Here is a 27,367-nt window from a genome sequence, read left to right on the forward strand (position 1 = left end):
ATGCTTACCCTGAAACATTGCATTAAAGGAGCACCCACCACAATAGGAAGGCAGGACCGCTCAACTCTCCCCTCCTCAATTTTGTTTCACATAGTAAAATGTTGTTGAATACTTTAAATGCTTAGCAGGTATCTTCTGTGTGTGTTACACAGGCAGAATATTTGCATCAGGATCAAATCTTTCTTATTTGCATGGCTAACACATGTTGACTGATGAGTGGCAATGTGTCAATGCTGTCAGTAGTGAATTGTTGAATTGTTGTTGTTTGCATTTGCAAATGGATGTGAATCACTGTGAGCCATAGTTCATCAGCACTTTAGGATACACTGGCAGAGAATAATAGAGAATAACAAGGAGCAACAAGGAGGTCATTTTGCAGAAACACTTTATTATCATCACAGGCACGCTGTGCCCTCAAACCTTCCAATATAAAAGTGGAAATATTTTCATTACATTCATCAAACAGAATGTCCAGCATTTCCTTATTAAAACTCTTTAGTTTTGTTTTAAATCTTGAAACTACATTCAAAATGGTATCAAAATACAAATTATAAAAAGCTCCTTTAGAAAAAAGACCTGCTGAAATTACACGGTACAAAAATACAAATATATTCTTGGAACATAATCGACTGATTTAACATAGTCGTCTGTTTGCCTCATGGATGTCGAGAAAGTATGTAAACAGAACACACAGCCAGAAAAGACTCAACTTCCAAGACTCACTCAGACTGAGTGAGAGCACCTTTCATCCTCTATGCTTCACTGGTCTGCATAAAAACAAACAAAGCAAAACAAACAAACAAACAAACAAACAAAAGGCATTTTAAGGTGATGTACACTGGCACTGTTTTGCATTTAACAGATGGAAAATGACAACAAAACATCAACATGTAAAACTGGAAAAAATGAAGTTCATTTAAGTTTTAAAAAACAGACATTTACAACATTAATGCCTAAAAACGAACAGCCCAGTCGCCGGAGGAAAGTGTTGGCATTTTACGTTTCTGCAAACCACTGATGCATTTGTATGTGTGCCCCATGTGGGTAGTAAACAATCCCAGCAAGCAATAGTCGTGATTTAAACGTATTGGCTATATTTAGCTCTGATTTAGTCAAGCTACATGTAACCCAAATCTAGCCGATTTAATTTTGAAATTGATTAAATGTAATTTTTGCCATTGCAGATGGTGTGCGGTATGATATTCAGTCACGTATGGAGAGTCAACAGTAATTAAAATATGTTTATCTCCATTTTTTGGACATGGTCTCTACATAGCCGTATAATTGATGACGTCTACACTTTGGCTATGGTTAGACGTCTACCAAATTTTCACTGACAGCCCAAATTCAGCCGTGATTTAGCCTAGATGTCAGGTCTTCATGTAGACGGCTATTAGACGTTTTTTAAACCAAAAAATGCTTGCTGGGATAATGGCCCCATGACATTTGCCCAAATGGGTGGGTTTACTCAAGTGGGCCCCAGATAAGATGCCCATTTTGGACCCATTCCCACTTTGTATACAGGTAGCCCCAGTATGACTCATGTGGGGCCCACATGGGCAAACCCACCCATGTGGGCTATCTGCATGGGGCCAATGTGAAATCCAATATATAGGCCCCATTTTTCAGCCCATGTAACACCCATCTACAAATGCTGGCTGTGTTTCATGAATCATATCAATATTTCTAAAGTTACATAGTGCTTATGACATTAATATGAGCTGACTTCACTGTGAGGTGAAGGAGATGGTGGATGGCCTGACATCTAGGTGGAGACAGAGTTCAACAAACATCAAAACCAGTAGTTTTTTTAGCGAGACATTGCAGCATTTCCAGCCGTGACTATGCCAACAAAAACGGGTATTTTAAGCCAAAACATGATCTTTCTTAAACCATAACCGAGTGGTTCTTGTGCCAAAATATAACCACATTAACCACAGTGTTGTAGTAACGTAAAGCTTCAACATATCTACTACATAATCACAAACAAATGTTTCATACCTGTGGTTCGCAGAAACATACAATGACAACATTTACTCTGGCTAATGGGTTCAAATGAGCAGTCTGTAATAACGTCCTCCACCTTCCTAAAATACTGTCTTCTCTTTCTCATCCTGTCACTTCCTGTATGTGACACACACCATACATCACCCTGTCTACTTTCCTTCCTATATTCCTATATATTTTTTCTTCTTCTTAATTTTAACCCCTGTGTGCTAACCACAGATCACCCCAACGTCTTCCCCATGCGAGCAGTTGTGTTTCCCGACCCTGGATCTCTTGCACTCCAGCAGCGAACTCTCCCCACCCTCACACTCCACATCATCCAACAGGATCCTTACGTTGCGGTCTGCCTCCCCCAGCGCAGCCCTCTTCATCACCGCCAACGCTGTCGTGAAGCCGAGCTGTCGACACACTACAGTACCTGCTTTGCTGGTGAAAAGGTCATCGCACACTGTCCCCCACTCACCACGGATAAAGATCTCCACTCTACCCCGATCTGATAAACCATCGGCGCTTACCAGTCGCACCGAGCCCACCCGCAGCCTTCTTCCTCTTCCTCTCTTGTGACCTCTTCCTCGAGTCCTCTTGAATATTTGGTTACCCTCTCCAGCTCGTTCCAGCTTCTCTCCGAGCCACAGCCTCTCCTCCTGTGATTTAAGCAGAGTTGTGTTGATTGGTGGTCTCTGGGGCTTGTAGACTGATGCAGTGGGTTTCTGGCTCCAATATGGGGACCGTGGCGTAGTCAATGCTTCAGGATGTTGAGGGTATCGCGCAGAGGTCAGAGCCATCTGGTGTCGTTTCAGCGATGTTGTGGTTGGCTGTGGTGAGGTTAAAGGTTCAGGGGTGGTAAGAGGGATGTACTGAAGGGGTCTCCCATGTCTCCTGGTTGGAGGTGTGGTGATGATTGGGGTTTGAGCAATCCTAGAGAGGGCAGCAGTCATGGTTGTGCGATAACCTGATGGAGAGACAGAATTACCCTCTTTATTTGAATATTTGAAGTTGAAGAATGTGTTAAAGTTTTTTTCCCTTTATAGTAACAGTTTGACATTTTGGGAAATGTGCTTTTTTCACTTTCCTGCAGAGACCTGCTGCCTTCAAATGGGCTAATTTTTACTGTGTTTACAAGAAGAGTCAATATGAACACCCTCCTCTTGTGGTATTGACAGCCTCCTAAGTGGAAATTTTCTGAAAGCTTCGACTTGTGATGTGTTTGCTGAGGCCATGGAAATCAATTTTTGGGGGGATGTTAAGTTAATTTATTGTAATTTAAGTAATATAGAGTTTAGCTTTGTAATTTTACATGTCTGAGGAAATTGCTGATATTCCCAATGGCCTCATCTTTTTTCTCGATCATTGTACCTTTGAATTTCCTGTGCATTTCCTGCATTCTGCTCACTATCTTGCTAAATTGATAGCCTCGGTGGCTTCTAAATGCTGTTGCCTCACAGCACTGTTCTCACTACTTCATCACATAATCGCCAAGCATATGGTGTAAAGATGTCCCCTGCAGTAACTATGATCTCCCAAGTTCCATTTGAAGGAAGCATTAGATGAGAAGATAGATATAAAGCAACTTCCGGCAGCTGATTATCTTAGCTTAGTATAAATACTAGTGACGGGGGAAAAGCTAGCATGACTCTGTTCAAAGGTAACAAAATCCATCTACTAGATCACAATTTGAGATGTTATTCATTTTGGTTTAGAAAAATTAAAACCAACGTGTGAAAGTGTTGATAGAACCCAGTCTCACTCCGAAGTCGTCGAAATCCAGTGCTTTTGCAGTGACTTGCGGCATCCGAGACCAATGGAAAAAGCTGTCCTTTAACATCGGCATGATAAGCGGCGGGTTGCTGTTATAGTTTAACAGCACGTGGCGGCATCAGAGGGACATGCGGTGGGACAAGGATGAAAGTTAAGGCAGCGAAAGTCCAACTGGGGCGAGTGGGAGTGTTGGTGGATGGGTCCAACAAACAGACACTTTCACCCGAGAGAACAATGATGGCGTCCTGTAAGATTCTAAAGCCAAACCCTGTTCTTTTTTCCTGAATCTAACCATGTGTGTTTGTTGCCCAAACTCATCTATGAGTGTTTATTATTGCAGTGGGAAAAAAAGACTGTATGTAAACGTCAAATTTCCTGTGAAAATGGAAGTGTATCTTGAAAGAAGACAATGCATGTAACAGGCAGAACTTAACACAGTGTCCCAGAACGTCAACAACCAACGGCCCCACCTTGCCTTGTTACCTTGCACGTCTTAAGTGAACATGGAAAGTCCATGACCAAACGTTAATATGTGACGAGGTCGGAGTGAGAATGTGTTGGTCGATAACATCACGGTATCCAGCAAAGAAATTGTTATTTTTGCACTTTGATTTTGGTACAAATGAGATATAAGATGATCATTTGTGAGCTTTAGAGGTGCTGGTAGCTGCAATTTGATTCCTTTGGACAAAGCTAGGTTAGGCTAATTCAAGCTTCATATTTACCACACAGAAACAATCTTTTTTATCTAAATCTTGGCAAGGAAGCGAATAAGCATATCTCCCAAAATGTCAGACATATCTTCTATTATCGGTCATTCGAGAGCTTATCCTTGAAGACAGGCAAAGGGAAGACATAAACACAGACACACAAAGACGAATGTCCAAACTCAAGCTGATGCAGAAACATTTATTTAAAAATAAATTACGCCAAAGTACCCGATTTAAATTAGTGCAACACATAAATAAGCACAATTTATCCTGCTTTAGATTCTTGTACCAGCCAAAAATCATGCGAGCAGGTATTCAAGTTGCCACTTTAGCTAACTTAGCTAGCCTACCTGAGTTCGACACAGACTTGTGTGAGAGGCCCTCTACATCCGCAAAGGCAGACTTGTCCTTAATTTGCTTTCAGTCAGTAAGCAGAACATAAGCAGAGGTTGAGACACTGGAACACTACTGTACTTTATGTTTAGTTTCTAACCACTTATTGCTATTATCAGCATTTAATGAGATAAAAACTACAGTTATTCCCTTCTTTTTTCTACTTTTCCAGTGCAAACTGCAAAGACTGGTAAGAAGTATAAGTAAAAGAACAAAATGCAGTTGGGTACATATTAATTTAAAGTCTCAGAAGTGGTAAATATAGGTAAGCAATAAAAAAAGAAATTAAGAGTGCAGTATTTTTTATGGATTGAAAAACATCTTTTTAAATAAAAACATAGAATTACTTAAAATAAATATCTTAATGCCTCATAAATCAACTCAGCCTACTGGTTGTTTTACTGTGATTTATTTATCTCCTCGCTTTCCATCACCTTTATGATCATCTTTTTCTATTTTTACCATGCATCAAAATACCTGAGCATACCTTAAACCTACAGCTGCAGAATTAATTAATTGTTTTTTTTAATTTCTACATGATTATTTACAAAGCTGAGTGATTAGAAAGCATGTAGCTGACATTTGTAGCAACTAAGATCCCTGTGACAATTCCACACAACTGTATTTTTTTGTTTAATTTAATTTAATTTAATTTAATTAAGTTAAATTTAAAAGTGGTGCAATTTTATTAAACAGGCAAGTTATATTATCATAAGAGGAATGTAAAATGAAGAGAGTGTAGCTATTTTCGCTATTAGCATGTTGAAATGTAAAGCAAAAATAAAGTGCAGAAGAAGAAACCACCTGGTTTGACGCTGGTGGCTTTTCCCCGCACCAGATTGTTCTCTGGTCTACTGGTGGGTTTAATGTTAGTCGTAACAGTTGGCTCAGTGTAAATAGCATTCCTAGATTTTGGGTAATCAGTGGAGCTGCCTTCGTAAGCAGGTGCACCACTAGGCCTACCAGTGGGTGTGGTTGGGGCAGGGGTTGTTGCCATGGCCATCACGGTTGTTGGTACTGTTGTTGGTTTTATTGTTGTTGCTGCAGTTGTTTTTATTGTTGTTGGTTTTGCAGTTGGTGTTGTTGGTGGTGGTTTTCTCGTTGTTGCCTTTCTTGTTGTCTGTAATGTTGTGGGTCTTATTGTTGCTGCTGCGGTTGTTGTTGTTGTTGTTTTTGCTGGTGATGGTGGTGGTGGTGCGGGTTTTCTTATTGTTTTTCTTGTTGGCATTGGTGGTTTAATAATTATTATGGGTGTTTTTCGTCTGGGTGGTGTTTTTGTTGTTGTTGTAGTTTTTCTTGTGGTTGTCGTGGGCACAGGTGTGGTCGTTGGTTTCTTGTTGATTACAAACTCTGCAAACAAGAAAAACATTTGTACAATGTCAAAAAAATAAATAAATAAATCATCAACATTAACAACAACAAAAACAATCCAAAACTTGAAAACTAACAACATACTGCACATTGACAAGATAATAAAAACAATAGACAATATAATCTTGTGAGCATTTGACAGAAAAATATGTGATTAAGTAAAGCGTATATATCAACCTGGTCTCACTCCAAAGTCATCGAAATCTGGCGATCTTGACGATGAAAAAAACCCCATGCTTTAACGCTGGCATGATACGTAGCCGGTCATCATTATAGTTTAATGTTGCTTAGCAGTGCCGGGGGGAAACATGACTGGACAAGAACGAAAGTCAAGGTGACGAAAGTCTGAGTAGGGCAGCTGGGAGGGGTGGTGGATGGTCCAACTACCAATCGGAAGAACAATGTTCATGTCCCGTAAGGTTCAAGCCAAACCCTGTTCTTTTTGTCCTAAACCCAGCCAAATACTTTTGTTGCCTAAACAAACAATGTGTGTTAGTCGTTAAAGGAAAAAAATGTTAATCTGCGGTGTTGCACCGACGTAGTGCGTTCATTTTCAAAGAGACTGCATGTAAACAGGAAACATCCTGTGACAACGGAAGGGTATCGTGAAAGAAGACAATGCATGTAACAGGCAGAACATGACGCGGTGTCCAAGAACGTCAAGAACCAATGCACCCAGGGTACCTTTCATGTCGTATCTGGACATGGAAAGTCCATGACCAAATCTCGGTATGTGATGAGGTTGGAGTGAGAATGTGGTGCATAGATGGCAAAGAGTCTAATATTTCTATAAAAAACAACAGCAAAAGAAAAAACGGTAAGAAACCAAAAGTGGAACAGAAGTTAACCTGAAAGTGTTGTAAGAGAAAGGAACACTATTTTAAGATTTCCGTACCTTCTTTGGGGTAGAAGTGAATCAGTTTTCCCTTTATCTTCACAGGTGAAGGCTTGACGTTGCATTTTCCTGGTGCCGCTCGTCTGTATGGAAAGCTCACTCATTATCACCATGGAACAGAACAAGACTGGCTGATAGGGGAGTTCTGAACACGAGTAATCATTTGTCTACTTGACTGATAAGTATATAATATCTAGGTCAGTGCAGGTCTACAAATAGCAAATATCCCCATTACCTGGGAACATCCTAGCACCTTAACCTAACAGTCCAATCAGACTCATAGTTGGCTTATAATTTCCTCTTTGGTGAAGTTTACACAGCCTCTTGACAACACCTGAAAAACTTCTAGGATGCAATGTGTTGTAATGGTGAGGTACCTGGAAGGGTCCACTATCTTATAGATGACTCCTGCTCTGGCCATGGCACTTGGGGCTCCCGTGGCCAAAAAATATAGCTCACCTAGAAAGATGGACAGAGGAAACGGGGAGAGAGTGGAGCAAACAGAGATAGGTGGAGAGTAGAAGACAATGGGAAAAGATTCGACAAGAAAGAAAGAGAGGGAGGTGAGAAGACAGAGGACAGCAGGGATAAAGGAAGGAGGGAGGGGGATGTTCACAGTGAGAATGGATGGGAGAAAGAGCCAGAAAGTAGAGGAGAGAGAGAAGATAGGAAAATGTGTTTTGGTAAAAATGGGGGAAGGTCTAACAGGGATTTGGACTTGGCTTGAACTTTTCAACTTTCAGCTGCCTCCCGTGAGGCACTTTCAGAGGGAGGGAAGAGATTATTCAAGACTAGCAGCATGTGTGCTACACAGTAAATCAGCAGTCCCTTTAATTCAAACCAGATTTAAAGTCCAACCCTCCACTGCGTCCGTTTGGTTGTAATTTAATTTTATCAAAGATTACACAAGTTACAAAAATTACATCTTAATGAAACAAACCCTGTAACCACATCACTCAACTTTAAGCAAAAATACACTATCCCACACACCAATTGCTTTTTACTTTGCTTGTTGTTAGATTCTTTCTTCCTTGAATCAATGAATATCTCAATAAGCGATGTGATGCTTGGTGAATGGACGAGATGTACAGTGGTGCTTACCCGCTTCATCTTCAGCGAAAGAGATGATGTGTTTATAGTAACTGTTGATGAGTTTGGGGAACCTGCAGGTCCGGTCTCTTCCCATGCAGATCTCATTGTACTCCCATTTACCGGAAGTGACATTCTCCTTCAGAGACATCAGACGCCTGAACAGCAACAAGCAGCTCATGAGCACAAATATACATCATCCATCTTTCCCCACAACGTAAATACTTTCATATACATGCATTTTTACTGTGAATATGAAACCCAGTCTGTACACAGTATCTCAGTGTGAGTGCAGCTTATTGCCCTGAGAAAATGTGTTTCTCTGGACACACTGCTTTGCTGTTGCAGTGGCTTCACTAAAAAACTGTAGAAAAGGTTTGGCTAGAAGTCCACAATCAAAGGATAAAGATAGAGCTATATATCCTTTAAAGATGTGGCAATGGGCATGGATTTGTCTGAAGGAGATGCCTGAAGTTTAATTTTCAAATTACAATGAGACACTAACCCACTCATGAAATCCCCAAAGATGTAGAGCCCATTCAGGTTGGGCATCTGACAGCCTCTGTATATGTATCCTCCTGTCACTGACTTGCCCAGCTTGTGAGGGTAGGCGAAGATAGGCAAGATGTCATCTAGATATAGAGACAGAACAACACATCAGTTTATGCTGTTTGTCTCCATAACAAGAAGACAATACTGTAGCAACATACTGCACACTGAAGATGAAGATTGAGAAATGTCCATCATAATAGAGGCATGTAAAAAGTAACTTGAGTCTATAAACTTTAAGCTGGAGTGTGGAACCTTTGTCTCCTCCTTCTGGCAGTCAGAATAATGACATAAATGCTGTTGTATAAAATGTGTACCAGCAGGTGGCCTTTTCACTCTGGCTGGTTGGCGTAAATCGTATCATCTGAAGTGGGCGCAAAGTTGGTACAGACCTAAAACTCTGGTATACTGCGAAATACAGAGCACTTTCCCTTGCAGTGATAGCCTTAATCAGCATTGTGTGAACTTGTTTGGCAATGGCTTGAACGTGACATTCATTTATATGCAAAAGTCCCACACTCTAGTTTTAAATCAAATTAAAGTTTATCCCTCGAATAAATGTCTTAGGTTTGCTAAGTATACATTAGCTTATAGTGAGGAAAAAAACAGTACAGTGACAATGACAGCACATATATATTCATACATATATATTGTAATCCTTCTCAGTATAGTGTCAATTGTAAACAGTAAAAAGTGAAAGTATAAAGGAGTGAATGACAGCAGCCCAGACAGACAGCTCACCTAGCGAGGAGTTCTGACAGAGTTTGCGATCGTAGCAGCTGAAGCCTTCTTTGGCCCTCCATCCGTAGTTTCCTCCTTTAAACATGTATTGACAAAGTTAGTGCAGGGAACGTGAACGGATTGCTTCATCATGCAGAAAATATACTTTGACAGAACGTTTGGTGTCATGAACCATCGTTTGGCTACCTAGAAGTTTATTTCATGCCCCTTAACCAGATCCCATTCGCCTTAACTGTTAGGGGGGAGATTGAGATTAAACTACGACGTCTGACTCACTGTCTGTGTGGTCTTTGAGAGAACAGTTTTATATGATATGATAATAAGTAGATAATGACAGCCATTTCATGGAAGAATGAACCATTTTGCTTGGAGCTGTGAAGAGAATCTTGAATACTGTCAGTGTGACACTGTCAGAGGTATCCATGCTCAAAAAGTAAAATCTTTCTATACAATGAAATGTTGCTCCAAACTAAAATCACCATACCTTTAACAATCAAGTCCACCTCTTCAAATTTGTTCTGGCCTACATCACCGCAAAACATCCTGCCTGCGCCTTGACCTGTGATGGGGTCACCGCGGTCAATGGAGCAACGCCACATGTTGCGAACTCCATAGGCGTAGATCTCTGCAAAGAGAAAGAGAAGTTTGTCAATTCGAATAATAAATATTTGCAAATCATGGCAGTTCTACACAGTGTACCAACTTTCTTGGAATTGGGGTTGTAAATATTTTGGGGTTGTAAATATTTTGTTAGCAAGTTGTGTTGTTAAGTAACCAAAATTCAACGTCTTCTACCGTCTCATTCCAATGTTATCTTGACATAAAATAATGACATTTAGTTGTACGTTACAGAAAACAAAACAAAACCAACCAGAACGTTATAATGTTAACATCCATACAATGTGAAATTCTAACATTGTTACACATTTAAAATATCGTCAACCCAATTTCAGTTACGACTAGAATTGTAACATCTGTTCAGCATTAGAGTCCAACGAATTTCTGATGACATTTACGTCAGGTGGCAGCTAGGAAAAGTGACAAGATACAGTGACATAATTCAGTTACATTCAGATATTCAGATTCAGATATTATCCAGATATACAGTAGAAAAACTTAAAGGGATTTACCAGGTAGTGATTCCTTCTCCCCCAAGAATGGGTTGTCTGAGGGGATGCTGTACGGGGGGCCATCATCATTGTTCTCGACGTCAACGCGAAGCACCTTGCCGAGGAGTGTCGACCTATCCAACACAGAGTAGAGGAGAAAGTGAGAGAGTCTTCAAGACTGAGGTGACTGAGTGGCTGAGTGACTGTTGTTTTACGATGGAAACAAAAAGACCTTGATCTGAATCTTTTATTTTTCTTTTCAACTTATGTTCCACCTTTAACCTTACACTCTGCCATCATCCTCTGTTTCTACTTGTTGCAAAAGAAATCTCCACATCCTCTCATGGATAGATAATGCAAACTGGAGACAGCAGTTTATTCCTATGAAAGTTGCTCGCTCAGAAGTGCATTAAGCCAAAAAAGGATGATATCCGTGGTATGAAATTGTCCAGATCTTTCGCAATGTGGGGCCTGTAGAACAAGCACACAACAGACTCTCATAAATTTAGTTGGCTAAGCAGCTAACTTTGATTAAGCCCTCCGCTAACTTGAATGGGGATAAAAATTCGGTAATAGTGCTTCTCATCCAGGCTTACTTTTTTAGACCGAAGGGATCCAAAAAAATATCCTGATCAGATCCTGATAGTGAAACGAGTCATTTCACGAGGGTTGTGACACTCAACAGCCATCTCTTTCACAGTGTAAGTCTATGGGAAAGAGTCTTTGGACCTCATGGCATCACGTGACTGACACAGACTTTGTAATTTCACTTTTCGCCAAATTTATTTCAAAGCCTGGTGCTGTTCCTGAGGGCTTGTTTCCTTTGCATTGAAATTATTTTCCTTTTCCTTTTTTTCTCCCTGTCTGTTTTCTCTTTGCCATCTTCAGTCTTCCTCATATCCATGTCTTCTTTTCCATCCAATGTCCTATCTTTGGTTACGGTCATTCACCTTCCCTTTTTTCCATCTATCTGAGCTAAATCTCCACATTTGTCCTTCCCTTCTGTCCTTACTGTCCCTTTATCTATCTTGTTCCAGTCTTAAGTCCTGCCCTTCTCCACTATCATTCACTCTGCATGTCTCTCCTCCCTGGTTGCTCACTCCATATACCACCCATCCCTCCTTCCACTCTTCCTCCCCTCCACATACCAGTGTGTGGCAGTCCGCAATGTCTAGTGTCAATATTAGACTTGGCGGGCCCTCATTCCCAGAACAGCTAATACAGCCTGTCAACAAAATCCCTCAGACACAGCCAAATGGCTACACTATAACCGTCTGGAGTAAAGGTGTCAGCATCTCAGAACAACTTGGATAAATGTTTCATAAACTATGTCGTCAACCTGCTGCTGATAAAATGTTTTCATCAGAGGGTTTCCCCTGCCACAGCTCTGCTCAGATTTTGCTGGTTCTTAGGGCAAACACCATTAATATTCAAGCTTAGCTTTAGCCTCTCTGTGAACTTAAAATATTCTCTTTTGGCATGAAGCTGCGATATTATTTTAACTGTTTAAAGTATTTGTCTTATTCACACATCACAGTGTAACTACAAGGCATGATATTCTCGGAGTATTATGAAATGTGTCTACTGCAAATAAGCAGTAATATTTGCACTGTACCTTTATGTCCGTTGGCTGTAATTAACATTTCAGCTACTGAGAGTTGATCAAGTGAAAATAAAGCACGACAATTAGCTGAGTGAAGGGCAAACCTTTGTCACAGTGGGAAACAAACACACATGTGCACATACTGTATGTAAACATACGAAGACAAACACATATTGCCTGAAGGTACAGCTACCCTATTGAATGATTCATTAAATATACTGTAAAGGTCATGTGGTTTGAGAGTAATGAACGACCCATAATGCCCTGCAGTCCCTTTAATAAAAGCTCCTTTTATAAACTCTCTCCCACCTCTCCTTGACTTTTAAACTACAACTCCCATTAGTATCCATGCACTGCCACCACATACTAATGTGGTTCATTATATTTATTTTTCATTGCAGAGACATGTAATATAAAGGGGCACAGTCCACCACCGTTACTTAAATTTGCAGGGTATTAATAGAAGCTCTGTCTCTGCTAATCAGTGGACAGTTCATCCACACTGCTCCTGCACAAATCTTTGGTGACGTGCCTCCATTTATCCCTGTTAATGCAATTACACAGCCCCCTCTAAAAGTGTTCAGCATTTCTAATTTCAAAGTAACTGAGATCTTTTTAGGGAACTCTAGAGAATGTACAGTTAAATACTGCAATCCTATTTTTTAGGTGCTCTGCAGGCTCTAGCATGTATCATGGATACATTATTATGATACTTTGTGTGCACAAATGACTTCGACTTAATAGTTTGCACTATATGAGATCCTCAGTTTAGAGGAACTTTTATAAGTGGAAGATAACCCGTCTTGAAAAAACAATCATTCATAGCTGCCACTTTGTCTTCTCCATAATTTCGATCCTTTTTATGTGACTTAATTTAACTGGAATTTAATTAACAGGAATTCTTTTTGGCAGAACTGGCTGCCTCTAACCAGACTCTGGTATTTTTTAATGTACTATTATGCAGCTAACATCGTCACGTTGTCTGGCAATATTTCACATGATGAGCACCTTTATCATTTAAACGTTTTACAGCCTCCTGGAGCAAACAAGATGATGTGTTTATCTTACTTAAAATTACACATAAGGCTGACGCATTGCAAGGAGGATGATTATCCGAACAATTACAGGTCAAACTTTTCCTGGGCTTACGTCACAGATGTGCAGCTCATTTTCAGGTCGGCTGTTGCAGCATGAAAACATATTTTTGTTATAACAACAGTGATGTGAGGTGTTAGGGAATACTAAAGTCAGCATAACCACAACCCTCCCTCAAGTGCCTGCATGTTGTAAATTATACTTACTTGTTCTGTGAGTTGCCAAACTTTCCAAATGGGTCCCCACCTCGGCCACCATCACCAGTGAAGATGTACAGGTACCCGTCAGGGCCAAACAGAAGCTGTCCTCCATTGTGATTGGACGCCGGCTCTACCACCTCAAGGATGGTCCTAAACCAAGAAGTACAAGTACCAGAACTTAAATGTCTATCAACACAAATCTAAATAATCTCTGTCTCTTTGTCTCCACTTGTGTTTCTCTGACTCTGAACTTCTCTGCTCACCTCTCAGAGGAGTGGTCTAGTTGGTTGTCATCATGTGGCAGCAGTGTGAACTCGCTGATACGTATCCTCTCCTCCTTCTTGACAGATATAGAGTAGTACACGTATGCTTTTCTGACCATGGTGATCCTATGCACAGAAAAAAAAGCTATAGTCATATTTCACACATAGGCACAGTGACCTTTATCACTGGGAATTATGAAAAACATTATTGTTAATGTCTCAGCATAACCTGGGAAAGTATGAACCTTGGGTGCAGGGCTATGCAGAGAAATCCCCTTTCGTCTCCAGCCCACCGTGATGTGAGGACAGCATGGGTCAGGTTGAGGAAAGGACGGTCGATCCTGGAGCCGTTAGCCAGATACACCCACACAAAACCCAGCTGCTCCGCCACGAAGAATCGATGAGTTCCATCATTAGCATGGATCATGGCCACAGGGTTACGGAGCCCATTGGCGACCTCCTGCAAGCACAGCTCCAGACATCCTGTGGGATCCTCACTTACCAAGCCCAGGTTAGCATTCAGCTCTGGGAAGAGAAATCAGGATGCAGAGGATGAGAACGGAAGCCAGGAGTAAAAAAAATGAGGACTTGTATCTAAGTGTAAGTGTGTCCCAGACATGATAAGTAGGCTACAGCTTCCTTTTTACAGGTTTCTTAAAGGTTCTGTACACAACATTCAGAGCATTTATATAGCAGCAAACAACTTTTTGCTTTGCAAAAATATTGTGGAGTAATGGTGTCCTGAGCAGAGAATGATGTCACTCTACCTGTGTGTGTGTTGTAATCCAAGCTTTTTTGTGTCATGTGAGTCCCTGTGTGTGTACTCCACTGTCACTTACCAGTGCACTACATTCATAAAGAAGTTACCGCTAATAATGGCATGGGCAAAAGCACAACATAGATCCTCCAATCCCCAGTTAACACTGTTAACTCTTTCAGCACTGTTGCTCTTGTTAGCACTGTTAGCTGCTAGCTGCAAGGTCAGCCACCTCCATGTTGAGTACCCTGTTTGAACAGTGCTCTGAATGTTGCATACAGCTCCTTTAGCTTTGGTATTAAAAATCTATCTAAAGCTAATACAGCATACTACAGTCAGAATCTGGACCAAACAGGACAGTCAGTTCCTTTCTGTACCTTAGACTTCACTAATATACACCCTTACTATGGCATATAACACATGAGTGGGCTAGCTAGCACCATCACCTTATCAGCTATCATAACACAATAAATATTGTCATGTGCTGTATACTGTATAGACATTATCTGCCCAGGCCTTCCATCCTTCCATCCATTTTCATCCACTTATCCTTGGCTGGGTCATGGGGTCAGCAGGTTGAGCAAGGTATTCCAGGCACCTCTCTCCGTAGCAACGTTTTCCAGCTCCTAGGGGATACTGAGGCATCCCAGGCCAGATCAGATATATATAATCCCTCTAGTGTGTTCTGGGTCTATCCCAAGGCCCCCCCCCCCCATTAAAGAGTTTTTTGGGGGAGTTTTTCCTTATCTGCTGTGAGGGTCCAAAGGACAGAGGGATGTTGTATGCTGTAAAGCCCTTTGAGGCAAATTGTGATTTGTGATATTGGGCTCTATAAATAAAATGGACTTGACTTGACTTGACTACCAGTTAGACATGCCCAGAAAACCTCTAACAGGATGCGTCCAGGAGGCATCCTGATCAGATGCTCCAACCACCTCAACTGGCCCCTTTCAGTGTGAAGGAGCAGTGACTCTACTCTAGGCTCCCTTTGGATGTCTGAGCTCCTCACCCTATCGCTAAGACTGAGCCCAGCCACCATTCGGAGGAAACTTATTTTGGCTGTTTGTATCCACAATCTCATTCTTTTAGTAACTACTCAGAGGTCATGACCGTAGGTGAGGGTCCGAACATAGACCAGTGAGAGCTTTCCCTTCCAATTAAGCTCCCGTTTCACCACGACAGTCCAGCGCAACGCCTGCATTGCTTATGATGCCACACCAAACCACCTGTCCATCTCATGTTTCGTTATACCCTCACTCATGAATAAGACCCAGAACTCCTTCGCTTGGGGCAGTAACTCATTCCAACTAACCCAGAGGGGGCAAACTTCCATTTTCTGGCAGAGAATCATGGCCTCAGACATGGAGGGGCTGACTCACATCTCTACTGTGTCACACTCAGCTGCAAACTATCCAGGCCGCCACAATCAAATCTCTGGGAACTTTCTAACCATGCTTCTGCTCTTGGACATAATTTATGTTTTTCAAATCACGCATTTACCATGCATGCAGCCAACCTAATGTGCAGATTAGCTAGGAGTGGCATTATCTTCTCATAAATCATAATTAGATTGTCTCGTTAGAGCAAGCTCAGGTTTTTACCAATGGTAATTTAGACATTTTTTTCAGCTTACGGCAGCCTGTTTATTCATGTTGGCTGTTTACATAAGTAGAAGTAATGATTTAAGTCCAAGTTTTTTCCCCTCACAATCAGATCAGACAGGGGTTAACTGGTGTGTACAGTATGTGCCTGCTGCTAAACATTAACATCTGTCTCACATGTATACTCCATACCGGTATTTGTCAATACATTAGGATAGCAGTACTGGTTGTCCCTCAGCTCCAGGAAGTCGCAGAACCTTTTGCGATCTTCTTCTATTGTTGCAGTCAGGTTTGCAAACTGCTGCGGGCTCCCAACGTCTTCCAAGAGAAGGCTTAGCGTGTAGCGACACTGATGCCAGTAGTCGTAGCAGTAATCACGGCACAGCCCAGGTAGCACCCTCATGGGTGTGTTAGCATCCTCAGCATCATACAGGTGGGCGGAGTATGGAGAACACTCCTGAGAAAGGAGTAGGAGGAAAGAAATATGATTAAGATGGATATTTCTGTCACCATCTATGTAGGTCTTCACCAGTGTTTATAGTTATTAACCTTCCTTTAAGATGATGTGTTTATCCCAGAGGTAAAGTCAAGGACATGTATAGATCACATAAATGCAGGATTTGTGCACGTATTCCACCGCAGCTCCTCACCGCCTGACTATGACTGGTCAGGCCAGCTGGGTTACAGGCCGTCTGAGCACAGCTTGGTATAAATGGATCCCAGGAAGGTCCAGTCAGTTATTATGTCACAACCACACTGTCCACACCCAAAATGGCAAGCTGCAGGCACAGGGAGGCACGACACTCAAACCAAAATGTGGTCGACTGGTGCTCTTTCACTCAGTGCCAGATCAGCTTAACCAATCATCACCAGGAAACGGAGCCCAAAACACAAACAGCATAAGAATGTCTGTAAAACGTTTAGTGGAACACAAATATAAACAACAAACCGACTAGACGGTCAGCTGATCCAAGGACTCTGATTAAGAGATGCATCTGTCATGTTGTGTGTGTGAGATGAGTTCACTTCCCCAAAGAACATTTTTGGGATTGAGGCAAAAGAGTTTAAATAATTTAGCATACATCAGAACAACTTAGGCTGACTCTTATTATCAGCCTGCGTAGCACTTGTGCACCTTGAAAGCAAATGTGCTCTTGTCTCTTATTTCCTTCGGGCAGATAAATGCGTGTAGAGTTTCTGTTGTTTCCTTTCAGAGCTTGATGCTTAGCTTAACCAGTAATTTTTCTGTACATAGTGGATTTAATCTCAGGCTTCAGTCTTTAAGATAATCACCATGAACGAAACTTGTGTTTCTTCTTCTGTGTCTCTAATTGCAACCACATGTTAGCAATGTGCTGTAACTATAACAAAGCTTTAATTTCAATTGAGAAATCTGGTAAACATATCCAAACAAAGTCAAAGACAGAACGTGCACACATGCACATACACCCAAGAAACTAATTTCTACACCTACAGAAGTAAACTCTGTTTATAACACTGTGTGTGTGTTTGTGGTTGTACCTGAATCTGCTGCTTATAAATAATTTCCACTTTTACTACTTTGTGTGTGTCAAACTGAAAAATCCCCATTAACTATGACACATTATTAATTATGAATATAATAGAGAAACAGCAAAGGAAGAAAGTTATGTGTCTGTTGGTCTGAGTGTGTATTTGCCTCCAAGTTTGTTATACATGAGTGTGTGTTATTTCTCCATTTGACATTATTCATTTGTTTCATTGGTCCTACATTAATTCAGTTTTAAAGCGTCTCTGTTGGATTTCCTCACCTGTGCACGTGCAGTTCCTTGTTGCAAAATATGTCTGTGTACACACAACTTTCACTGTGCAATCATTTATAATGACCCCATACTGAATGTTGTAGCATAGAAATCATATCCGCATGATAATAGACAGTATAACAGTAACATCATAGTATATAATCTTCCCACATCCCAATGATACAATGTTGAGGCTTGCTTGTTTCCAGCTAATTTTATTGGTGCTCCTCGAAATGATTTATTTTATTTTTTTAAATTTATTTTTATTTATTTATTTTGTTTTTATTTTGTTTAATTTATTCGTATTCTAGTTTATTTTATTTTTTTCTCTATTTTATTTTATTCTATATTTATTTATTTATTTTTGATGTGGCATTGTCCAGTCCCTTTGAGTTAAGTATTTTTTTGTCTATGGCTTTGTTTGATCAACTTCAGCTGCTGTTTCACCTCAGCTGAACCCTTGAAATGAACCAAAGCTAAAAATAATCAATAATAAATAAATCATTATTTGCAGAGAGACAGCGAGAGGGAAGAAAACTGTAACAGAGAATCTTTGTTAAATGACATGAAAGTACATTACTGGGCAGAGATCAGAGCCCTCCTGGGGAACAGCTTTGCAGGGCAAAAAAAAAGCTGTGGTCAGTCTGAGCTGCTGGTTCTGTTCCTGAAAACAGTTTCTGGAGTAAACTGGGATTTGGAGCAGAGGGAGGCTATATTGACTGAAGTCAGAGTGCTTCCTATAGTTTAATTTCTTTATCATACAGTTGGGTGCTCTGTGGAGAAGAAGCAAGAGACATGCACATGTTTCACATATGGTTGTCTGATTGTGCTTTTAGTCTGGAAAATGGGAGACATATAAAAATAAAAGTCGTAACTGGTTTAGAGTGTCGTTAACTTGTTTAACCCACTGCAACTGAAAAAAAAAATCATCATCATTGTTCTGAGACAGTCTAAGTTTGGCTCGGACTATCATAGGGTAGGATAAATGCATGTAAGTACAAACAGCTGTTCCCTAACAATGCAGCCACTTCAAACTACCATAATTTGGTGTTTACAGTTCAGAATAAACTTCAATTCAGACTTGAGCAGGACACAACCTTCCTGACTCCCCATACTGCACTGAAACGTCCACATGGTGGTGTTTTATTATACTTGAGAGTGAGAAGAGTCATGGCGAACAGATGGCTGGTAAACGTGTGAACCTGGAGCTAAAATGGACACCCAGGGCGAGAGAGAGGAGTAAAAGAAAAAGTGAGATGAAGAGAAGACAGAGAGGTAACCGTGCCTCACGTTTTTTTTAACCTGGGACTGATCCAGCTCGAGTAAATCATAGCTGGAGCCAGGATGCTGAGTTCCAGTAGCTGTGATTGTGGTCAGCAAGGAAAAAGAAACTGTCAGATGCTGCCTGTCAGTGTGTTTGAAATTTGTTGTGGTACAGTATGGTGCGTTTAACTGATGTTTGGAAACTTGAGCTTTCTGCTGCTGTCTGAGAAAGCAACCCGAAGTCTAAAATATGCAGAAACACTGCGAGGGTATTAAAAATGCAACATGGGAAACACTTAATTCAGCGTTGTGTTGCTCTGTTAAGTGCTCGCTAAATGTTTTCAAGTGGCCGCAGGTGGGTTTGTTTTCTTTTAATTATTAAATGTATTTTTTTAAGACCGTTATAGCACATTACTCCTACGCAGCTGCAATAAACAAATAAACTTTTCAACTTGTAATTTGAATTTTGAATTTCTTCACAGGATAGCCCCTTGAGATGTAGCATCTCATTTTCAAGAGGGTCCTCAAACACAAATACAAAACAAAAACACACAGACAAAACTGCATTACATAACAGACATACACTTCAAATACACAGATACAGACATCTCGCTCACCATCTCGCACCCACACCCCCTGCCCTCAGCTACAAGACAATTAAAATTGGATACTGTGACCTTGGATAGTTACATAGCAGTTTACAGTATAACATTTTAAAGACATGAACAAGTTGTTTTGTGAATTTAATGAAGTCCTGAGGCAGCGGAAAGAGGCAACAGATCTCAAGAAGATGGAGCTTTGTACTGGAATGACCTTCGTCCAACTTCTACGAGGATATGTGGAATTACATGGAGTCAAAAACGGTTTCAAATACGAGGGACAACTGAAATGAACACATTTGAAAATGAATTTAATCCAGTGAAATTGCTGTCTAGGTTTAGGCTGCAGCCAATTCAGTGATTCACACGTGAGTTCGATATAGACACCTAAAAACAGATAGTACAGAGAATTTCGAACATCCGTCTGCCTGTCTTTCTGAAGTTATTGTTCTCGCTTTTTGTCTTTTCGACATGTTTTTCTGTTTCATCTATGCCTTGCTCCATCTTTATCCTTTTCATTGCCTGTATCCCTCTCTGACTGTCTCCTTCTCTCTGCCCCGCTCTTGCAGGAACTTGATATATCCTGTACCCCTGGCCAGAGGAGGAAATGGTTGTTTATTTAGTCAGTTAAGCTAAGAGATGATGACAATCTCCTTCTTGTCTCCCTGACACGCACACACACTCATTCACTCATTTCCCATTCTGTCTCTCTCTCCACCTGTCTGTCTGTCTCTGTCTCTTCATTGGCTCATTTACATCAGTGCCAGGAAGCTCCCGCAGTGCAGCCAGAACAGAGGGCCTCAAAGCGGTGGGTTTACCCAGGATAAGTGCTTTGGCAGTCGGGTAATTTGACCACCTTCAGGCCATCTTTCACCCCAAACCCTCTACGTGGGAGCTGACGACCGCAGAGTGGGTCTGAGTGGGGTTTCAAAGGAGGATTATTTTGAGAATCTTAACAAACAGTTTATGAAAATATAAATATACATAACTCCAACAAAGAGCAGTGGCACAACCCAGTGCCATTAGTCCACTTTATCTGACCAATCCTTAAGTTGAAAGGCTGAAATCCCAAAAAATGGAAAGAGTTTGTGACCAAAATGCACTTGTTTACTTTAAAGATAAGTCCACTCATTTAAGAAATGAACAAATTGTACGCCTGCAAAGTAGCAGTTTAGGAGCTTGTTAACTAAAAGTAGGCTCTCGATGCCATGTTAAAAAAAGAAACCCCTCTCTAGGCTTCACATACTTACAGACTGAACTATCTAACTCAAACTAGACTAACGGTTGTAAGTCGTACGTGCCCTGCAGCGCTGTCATTACACACAGTCTCTACTGCTTGGAAAGTACACAGAGGGCTATAATTACCACAATGATAGAAACCTATATTTTAGAAGTCAGAGGATTTGTCACGTCCCCAACATAGTGCATGATGTATTAAACTGCCAGGAAGCCTTGCAGTATGTTTTCCATTATATTGATGTTGATATCAGAGATGACAGTGTTATTCACGTGACAGCCCATAGCGGCAAATAAAGATGTATATCTGAGGGATATGGGCCAGGGAAAATTTGCGCTCTACCATTAAACTTGCACTCACCATCTGCACAACGTTAGTGTCTGAGCTGCGAAGTCAGCACCTAATTATGCAATCAGTTTGTGGGACTGGCTTCAAGGCTCACTCTGCCAGCGAAGGAGAGGTAGGAGTTCAGAGCTGGGGTCTGTCTAAGATTAGAAAGCTCGGAAAAGAAACAAAAATGTAGTGCTGCTAAAATAGAAGTACTCATTAGATTAAATCACATTCCCAGACCTTAACAAAGACCGAAATCCCACTTTGAGGCAGTTGACGTATTTGTGATTATATTGCACTGCTGATACAATGACAGTAACATTTAACTTAAGTTTTTGTTAGGCTAAGGCAGTATGAGTCATTGGTTTTAAAGGGAAGCCTGTACATATAGGAAGAAATGTAAAGAGGATTCATTATATTAAGTGCTAGTTTTTGGCCAAGAAACTGCTACTTTCAAAATTAATACAGAGTGGATTCTTTACTGTGATGGCTGTGCCCACAGCCACACAAAAGGTTGAATGATTCCAAAGACTCACCCACACTATTACCACATCTTCAGTTACCTTTAATTTTCAGTCACTTAAACTACACCAGTTTGTTACGTTTAAAATTCGTTAACACTTTGACAACACACTGCTTTCTAGAGAAAGCACGCACATTTATGGTGCGTTCTAGGCAACCCGTAACTCGTGTTTTTACAACCTTCTACCCGTGAAAGTGCACTGGAATGGCAGTCAAACCCGTAACTTACCACCCGTGAATTCGTACCAGATCGATGTACTCCCAGTTACGCTCTCTGCCGTCACACAGCCCTCTAAACAGCAATGGCAGCCCCCATGGATGTGGTGCTGATATAGATTATGATAGCAAGGTAACGCTAAATCTGCTAATGTTAACGCACTGGCAGCCGCTCTAACAGCTAGTTTCCAGCGTAAAAATAAATCAATACGAAATACGTTTCCAAACACACAATGTAAAATAAAAAGTATAATAGCATCTGTGAACTTATACTCCTCCTCCGTTTCACTCAAATGAGCAAGGAACCGGCATCTCTGGCAATAGAAGTGATCGTAAACAAACATAAACCCTGCACGGTCCGCCATGGGGTCCATGTCATTGGTCCGACATCCCATTAGTCCGACGGTCCGTGATGCTGAACGGCTCCTGGCAGGCATATTTCTACCTTGATGGTGCGCCGCGACCAGCTCTGGGTCAGCTGGGAAAGGCTTGAGGCGAAGCAGGCTCACGGCTTATGTGTTTGCCACTTTCTTTTTCATTTTAACCCACACCATGATCTTTTCCTAACCCTCTCCAGGTGTTTTTTGTGCCTAAACCTAACCAGACCTTAACCACAGGGCATCATGATGATTTCGGAACAATGGGACTTCGGAACAATGAGTTTAATATGGTCGGAACAATGGGATGTCGGACCAATGGGCAGTTCCCCCGCCATGTTGGTTTGACAGTTTGGCGTGACTGGAACGTTATGAAGTCGTGAGTCGTGACTTGAAGTGGTGACTTACGGGCTCAGAAACTTGCCTGGAATGCAGCATTAGCTTACGCTGTTTTGTCATTTTACTGTTTTCTTTTGTAGTTTTAGTTACCTGAAGTCACTTCCGGGTTGGAGTTTGGCAAAAGATGAGCCTGCTTTTATGCAGAAGGCCATCCCACGGACTGCACTAAGAGCTGTGACATCATGGCGGAGATTAGGGGTTTCTTTGTGTTAGTCTTAGTTATTGTTTGTGTAAGTTACCCCCCTTTGTGTTTAATTTGGTCTGATCCGCCACTATTTATGTTGCCCTATTGTCTCATTCTGTTTGTTGAGTTAACGTACTTTTATTAGCCTTATTTTTCAGTAGTTGTATAATGTTGACCTCCTTTAAGGGCCCTATAACTCAAATTTTGTTACCTTAAGTCATTAGCTTTGTAAAATGTATTTTTTGAGAAAATAAACCCCCTTTTTTTAACTTTAAACCTGTGTTTTTGTGCTTTAACTAGTGATGGGCAAATGAAGCTGGGTGAAAATGGGTTCATTACTCGAAGCTTCAGTTACAGTGACCTCTCCTGGCAAATTTCAAGGCTGCAGTCAAATTAGGCAAGCTAGTTGGTGGACTGACTGATGAATGTGTGTATTGTGTTACTGAGGAGACAGTGCTGGGAAAATATGGCATAGGTTGGGTGCCCTCGTGTAACTATGACAGGGGGTGATTATGTGGAATGGGGAACACTAAGATTTTTATTGAGGTACATCATTTTTTCAACAGTTTTTGGATTGAGCCGGTGTCTTTTTCCCCGCGAATAAGTCAGGTGATTCATTCAGGCAATGAAGCAGTTGCTGCTTCGGACGTCATATGTCACGTGATTTATTTTTTTCGCACCAAGGCAAGCTTTGAAGCAGTGGTTCTATGGAATTGTAGTTCAGGGTTTGAAGTATGTAACAAAGCTTAAGTGTCACTTGCTTTAACTGCTTGGTCCACGACACTTGCACAGAATGTGTTATTCACTCATCATTGAGATTTCTATAGAATTAAGGTTAACTTTTAACCACAACTTTTGGTAGAGTAGAGAGACTTCAGCCAATACACTTGACAACTAGGGTCAAAAACATTCTTCCAAATCTTCTAATGATAGTTAAACTTTAAAAGTGTATTGAGAGGTTACCAAAAAGTAAAGTACTGTAAATGTGTTGTTAAGTTGTGCTGCGATCTTTTCTCGTACAGTCATTCTCCTTCAGGGTTTGCATGTCAGCTTACTCATGCCTGTGTCTGTTTCTCGTGAGAGGAAATACTAAAAGTTTTTTGGGAATCTGGAAGGGATAAAGCATAGCTTACTCATTGGTGATTTTCCTCATATGTTGCACACATGATAAAATGTAAGTCAGTGAGTTCTTTCAAGTCACAATTACGTCTGTGCCATAAAAAAAACTTTCAAAGTTCTGCCTCAAAGGATTTCCTCTGGATTTAGTTGAAATGTTCCAATCAAATGGGCAGCTTATGTTCTTTCTTTCCAACAAAGCTGAAAAGTTTATTGCACTGTATTATCTGGCTTGTTTAGGTTCACACAAAACACATGACCGCTAGTTAAGACTGCGGTTCAGCTCTCCGAGCATGAGTAAGCGCTGTCTAACAGATGTCAGGCTCAGCACGTAACCATTAAACCACATGTCCTGTTGGTTACTGTACTTTGTTGAGATTGCGTTTCACCAACCACACCGCAGTTACCTTTGGAGCAAGACAGAGACTTTTGTTTCCAGAGGGGCTTTGTGTGGTTATTTGGTGCCTGCTGAAATTCAATTAAAATATTATTTTTATTTATTTAACCTTTATCTAACCAGGAAGTCCCATTGAGATTGAAAATCTCTTCTACAGCCAGAGACCTGGCTGAGGTAGCAGCCAGTCAGAACACATTTAAAATAGGGCTGCCACGATTAGTTGACTAATCAATGACTAATCTACTATTAAAATAATCGGTGACTATTTTAGTAATCGGTTTGAGTCATTTTTCATAGGAAAGTACTATAACAGTACCCCAAAATACTCTTATTGCAGCTTCTTATGTTCAAATATTGGCAGCTTTACACACTCTCCCATGACGGTGAACTAAAACCCTTCGGCGTGAGTACAAAACAAGACATTAGATGACATAATTTGGGGGTTTGGGAGAGACAGACCAACATTTTTCAACATTTTAACACATTTTTCGATAAAATGATTAGTCGATGATTCGAAGAAATAATCGACAGATTAGTCAACAATGAAAATAATCGTTAGTTGCAGCCCTAATTTAAAATGTAACAAATACAACATATAATACAAAAATCCACAATAAAACAACTATTCAAACATAGTGGCCTCTCAGGAAAAACAAGTGCATGTCTCTGTCACCACATTCTTTATGATGCCCTTAAATTCATTGATGGCCATAAGTGTTTCTAATTTTAGATCTTTTTGAAGATTGTTCAATGTCCAAGATGCAGAGTAGGAAAATGCAGGTTTCCCCAGATCTGTTAAAACGCGGGGTACATTAAAAAGCAACCACCTGGAGGAGCGTAGCTGGTAACCACCAGAGCTGACACACAGAAGGGAGCAGAGGAAGGCCGGAATTATTACCTGACTACACAAACAGGAGGAATAAATGCTCTTGAGTTTAAATAAACTGCTCAAAATGTGCACGCTGTTGGGCCTGCAAACATTTGCAGTGAGCCAAATTTACACATGAAATGAGAGACATATTTAAGCTCACAAAGTCTGGGACTGTATAGTCAATACAAAACATAGTTGAAAATACGCATGTGGATGACACAGTGAAATGTATGTCTCATATTTCTTTACTTAAGCAAGAGGCAGGTGTTTGTTTCCAGTGCAATGGCATCCCTTCAGATTGTCACAGAGATTCAGATGCAGATATCCAGATGACCAGAGTGATTAGATGTTCCACTTACCTGGCAGAGGATGTTGCGTATGTACTTGGAACAGGTCATAAAACCTGAATGGTCAAAGTTGCTCATGATTCTGTAAAACCTGGCTGATATCTCCTGATCTTTATCCAGATCACAGCATCCAAACTTGGTGTACTCCTTGCAGAAGAGTAGTGGCATCCTGGGCTCATATGGAGGCTTGTAGTCCAAACACTGGGGGTGACAGCACCCTCTCCAGGCCTGGAGGAGCAACAGGACGAGGAGAAGCAGGTGAGGAAGGAAGCCATGCTGCAAATTGCCAGTCTGTGGGGTCATGGTGGAAAGAGTTTCAGTTCAGGACAGTTTGGCTCTTGACCCAGTAATGAAGTAAATCAAAGCAGCTTTGATGTTATGCCTCTAATGCATACAATGTGCGAGAAGAAGAAGGCTTGTTGTGAAACAATACACATGTTACACCTCCATGGACATCTGTCAAGCACGGGTGTGAGACTCAGAGTTTGCTTTTCTGAAGGACTTTGGAGTATTGGATGTCCTCATTTGATGTCTTGGTCTCTGCAGTTTTAGGCAACCATGTGTGTGTATAGAGGTTTGAATGTGTATCTAACACCCAGCTTCACACCTGCCTGCAAGGTGGCAAGAGTGCTCTCAGAACCAGGGCATTGTGCTCACAGCCTTCGTGATGTCTGTAAATAATGTAAAGTAAGGTCAAACTGATCCAAGTCCAGTGAGTTCTGTTGATGATGGGGAGATCTGCAGTGCAGCTGTAGAGAGATTCAGAAACACCTGTGGATCACAACACTAATTCTTGAATGAAATAAGGAGTCCAAATCTTCCAGTCATCACATGACAGTTTCTCGAAAATATGTTCTTCTCTAGATGCTGAGCAATCCTCCAAAAATCAAAAAAGTAGTCCCATTGCTAAGAGGTAATCCAGCAGGGACCAAAATTTAAAGCTGCACCTTCAGCCGAGGTTTCTGCAAAATATTTACTTCCAGCTTGATGTCACTTGGAGAGTCTCGCTGTGTTTGTTCTGGACATGTGCTCACTTGCTGCAGCAGACATGAGCCATACATACAGACAGCAGAGAGAGTGGGAGAGAGAGGTCCTTTCATTCAGACACAGAGCCACGCTGCAGAGCTCAGATCCCTCCCTCCTCACTTCTTTCCTCCACCTTCTCCTCTCCTCCTCCTTCTTTTCATTTGCTGCTTTACCCGCCTACAAAGACACATGCATTCCTTCCCATAGCATGTGGTCTATATTGCCCAGGAGTTGCAACTTTCCACCTCTCCGCCCTCCGGGCTCTCCCCCCGTCAGCATTCTCAGACCTCCTCTCTGTCTCTACCGCTTCCAGACAGACTCACTCACACTGCTGTGTGTGTGTGTGTGTGTCTGTTTCTCTGTGTTTGTGTGGTCAGATGAATCAGGACGTGCGCTGGAAGTAGAGAGCAATGGATTCTCCAGGCAGAAATCCAAAGCTGATGTTAAAGAGCGGAGACGGGCAACATTTGTATCTGATTTCACTGCTTCAAGTATCTGTAGCTGCATTACACTGATGTGCTGTTTCCCATTGTTGTGCTCTTTATCAGGCTGAATTTGGAT

The 27,367-nt window shown here is 41.2% G+C and overlaps 1 protein-coding gene across 1 annotated transcript; it reads right to left on the reverse strand.

Moving 5' to 3' along the window:
* Positions 1-368: 368 nt before the first annotated feature.
* LOC117259074 (HHIP-like protein 2) lies at positions 369-27,057 on the reverse strand. Its single transcript, XM_033630279.2, has 14 exons — positions 25,793-27,057; positions 16,334-16,598; positions 14,029-14,308; positions 13,784-13,909; positions 13,527-13,670; positions 10,644-10,756; positions 9,998-10,138; positions 9,514-9,588; positions 8,729-8,855; positions 8,236-8,381; positions 7,512-7,593; positions 7,135-7,217; positions 5,832-6,218; positions 369-2,959 (listed from the first exon to the last, which is right to left on the reverse strand). Exons 1-14 carry the CDS (start codon positions 26,081-26,083, stop codon positions 2,217-2,219), a joined length of 3,003 nt encoding a protein of 1,000 aa, XP_033486170.2. The 5' UTR covers positions 26,084-27,057; the 3' UTR covers positions 369-2,216.
* Between the last annotated feature and the right edge of the window lie 310 nt (positions 27,058-27,367).

Source organism: Epinephelus lanceolatus, chromosome 4, assembly GCF_041903045.1.
Source record: "Epinephelus lanceolatus isolate andai-2023 chromosome 4, ASM4190304v1, whole genome shotgun sequence".
NCBI lineage: Eukaryota > Metazoa > Chordata > Actinopteri > Perciformes > Serranidae > Epinephelus > Epinephelus lanceolatus.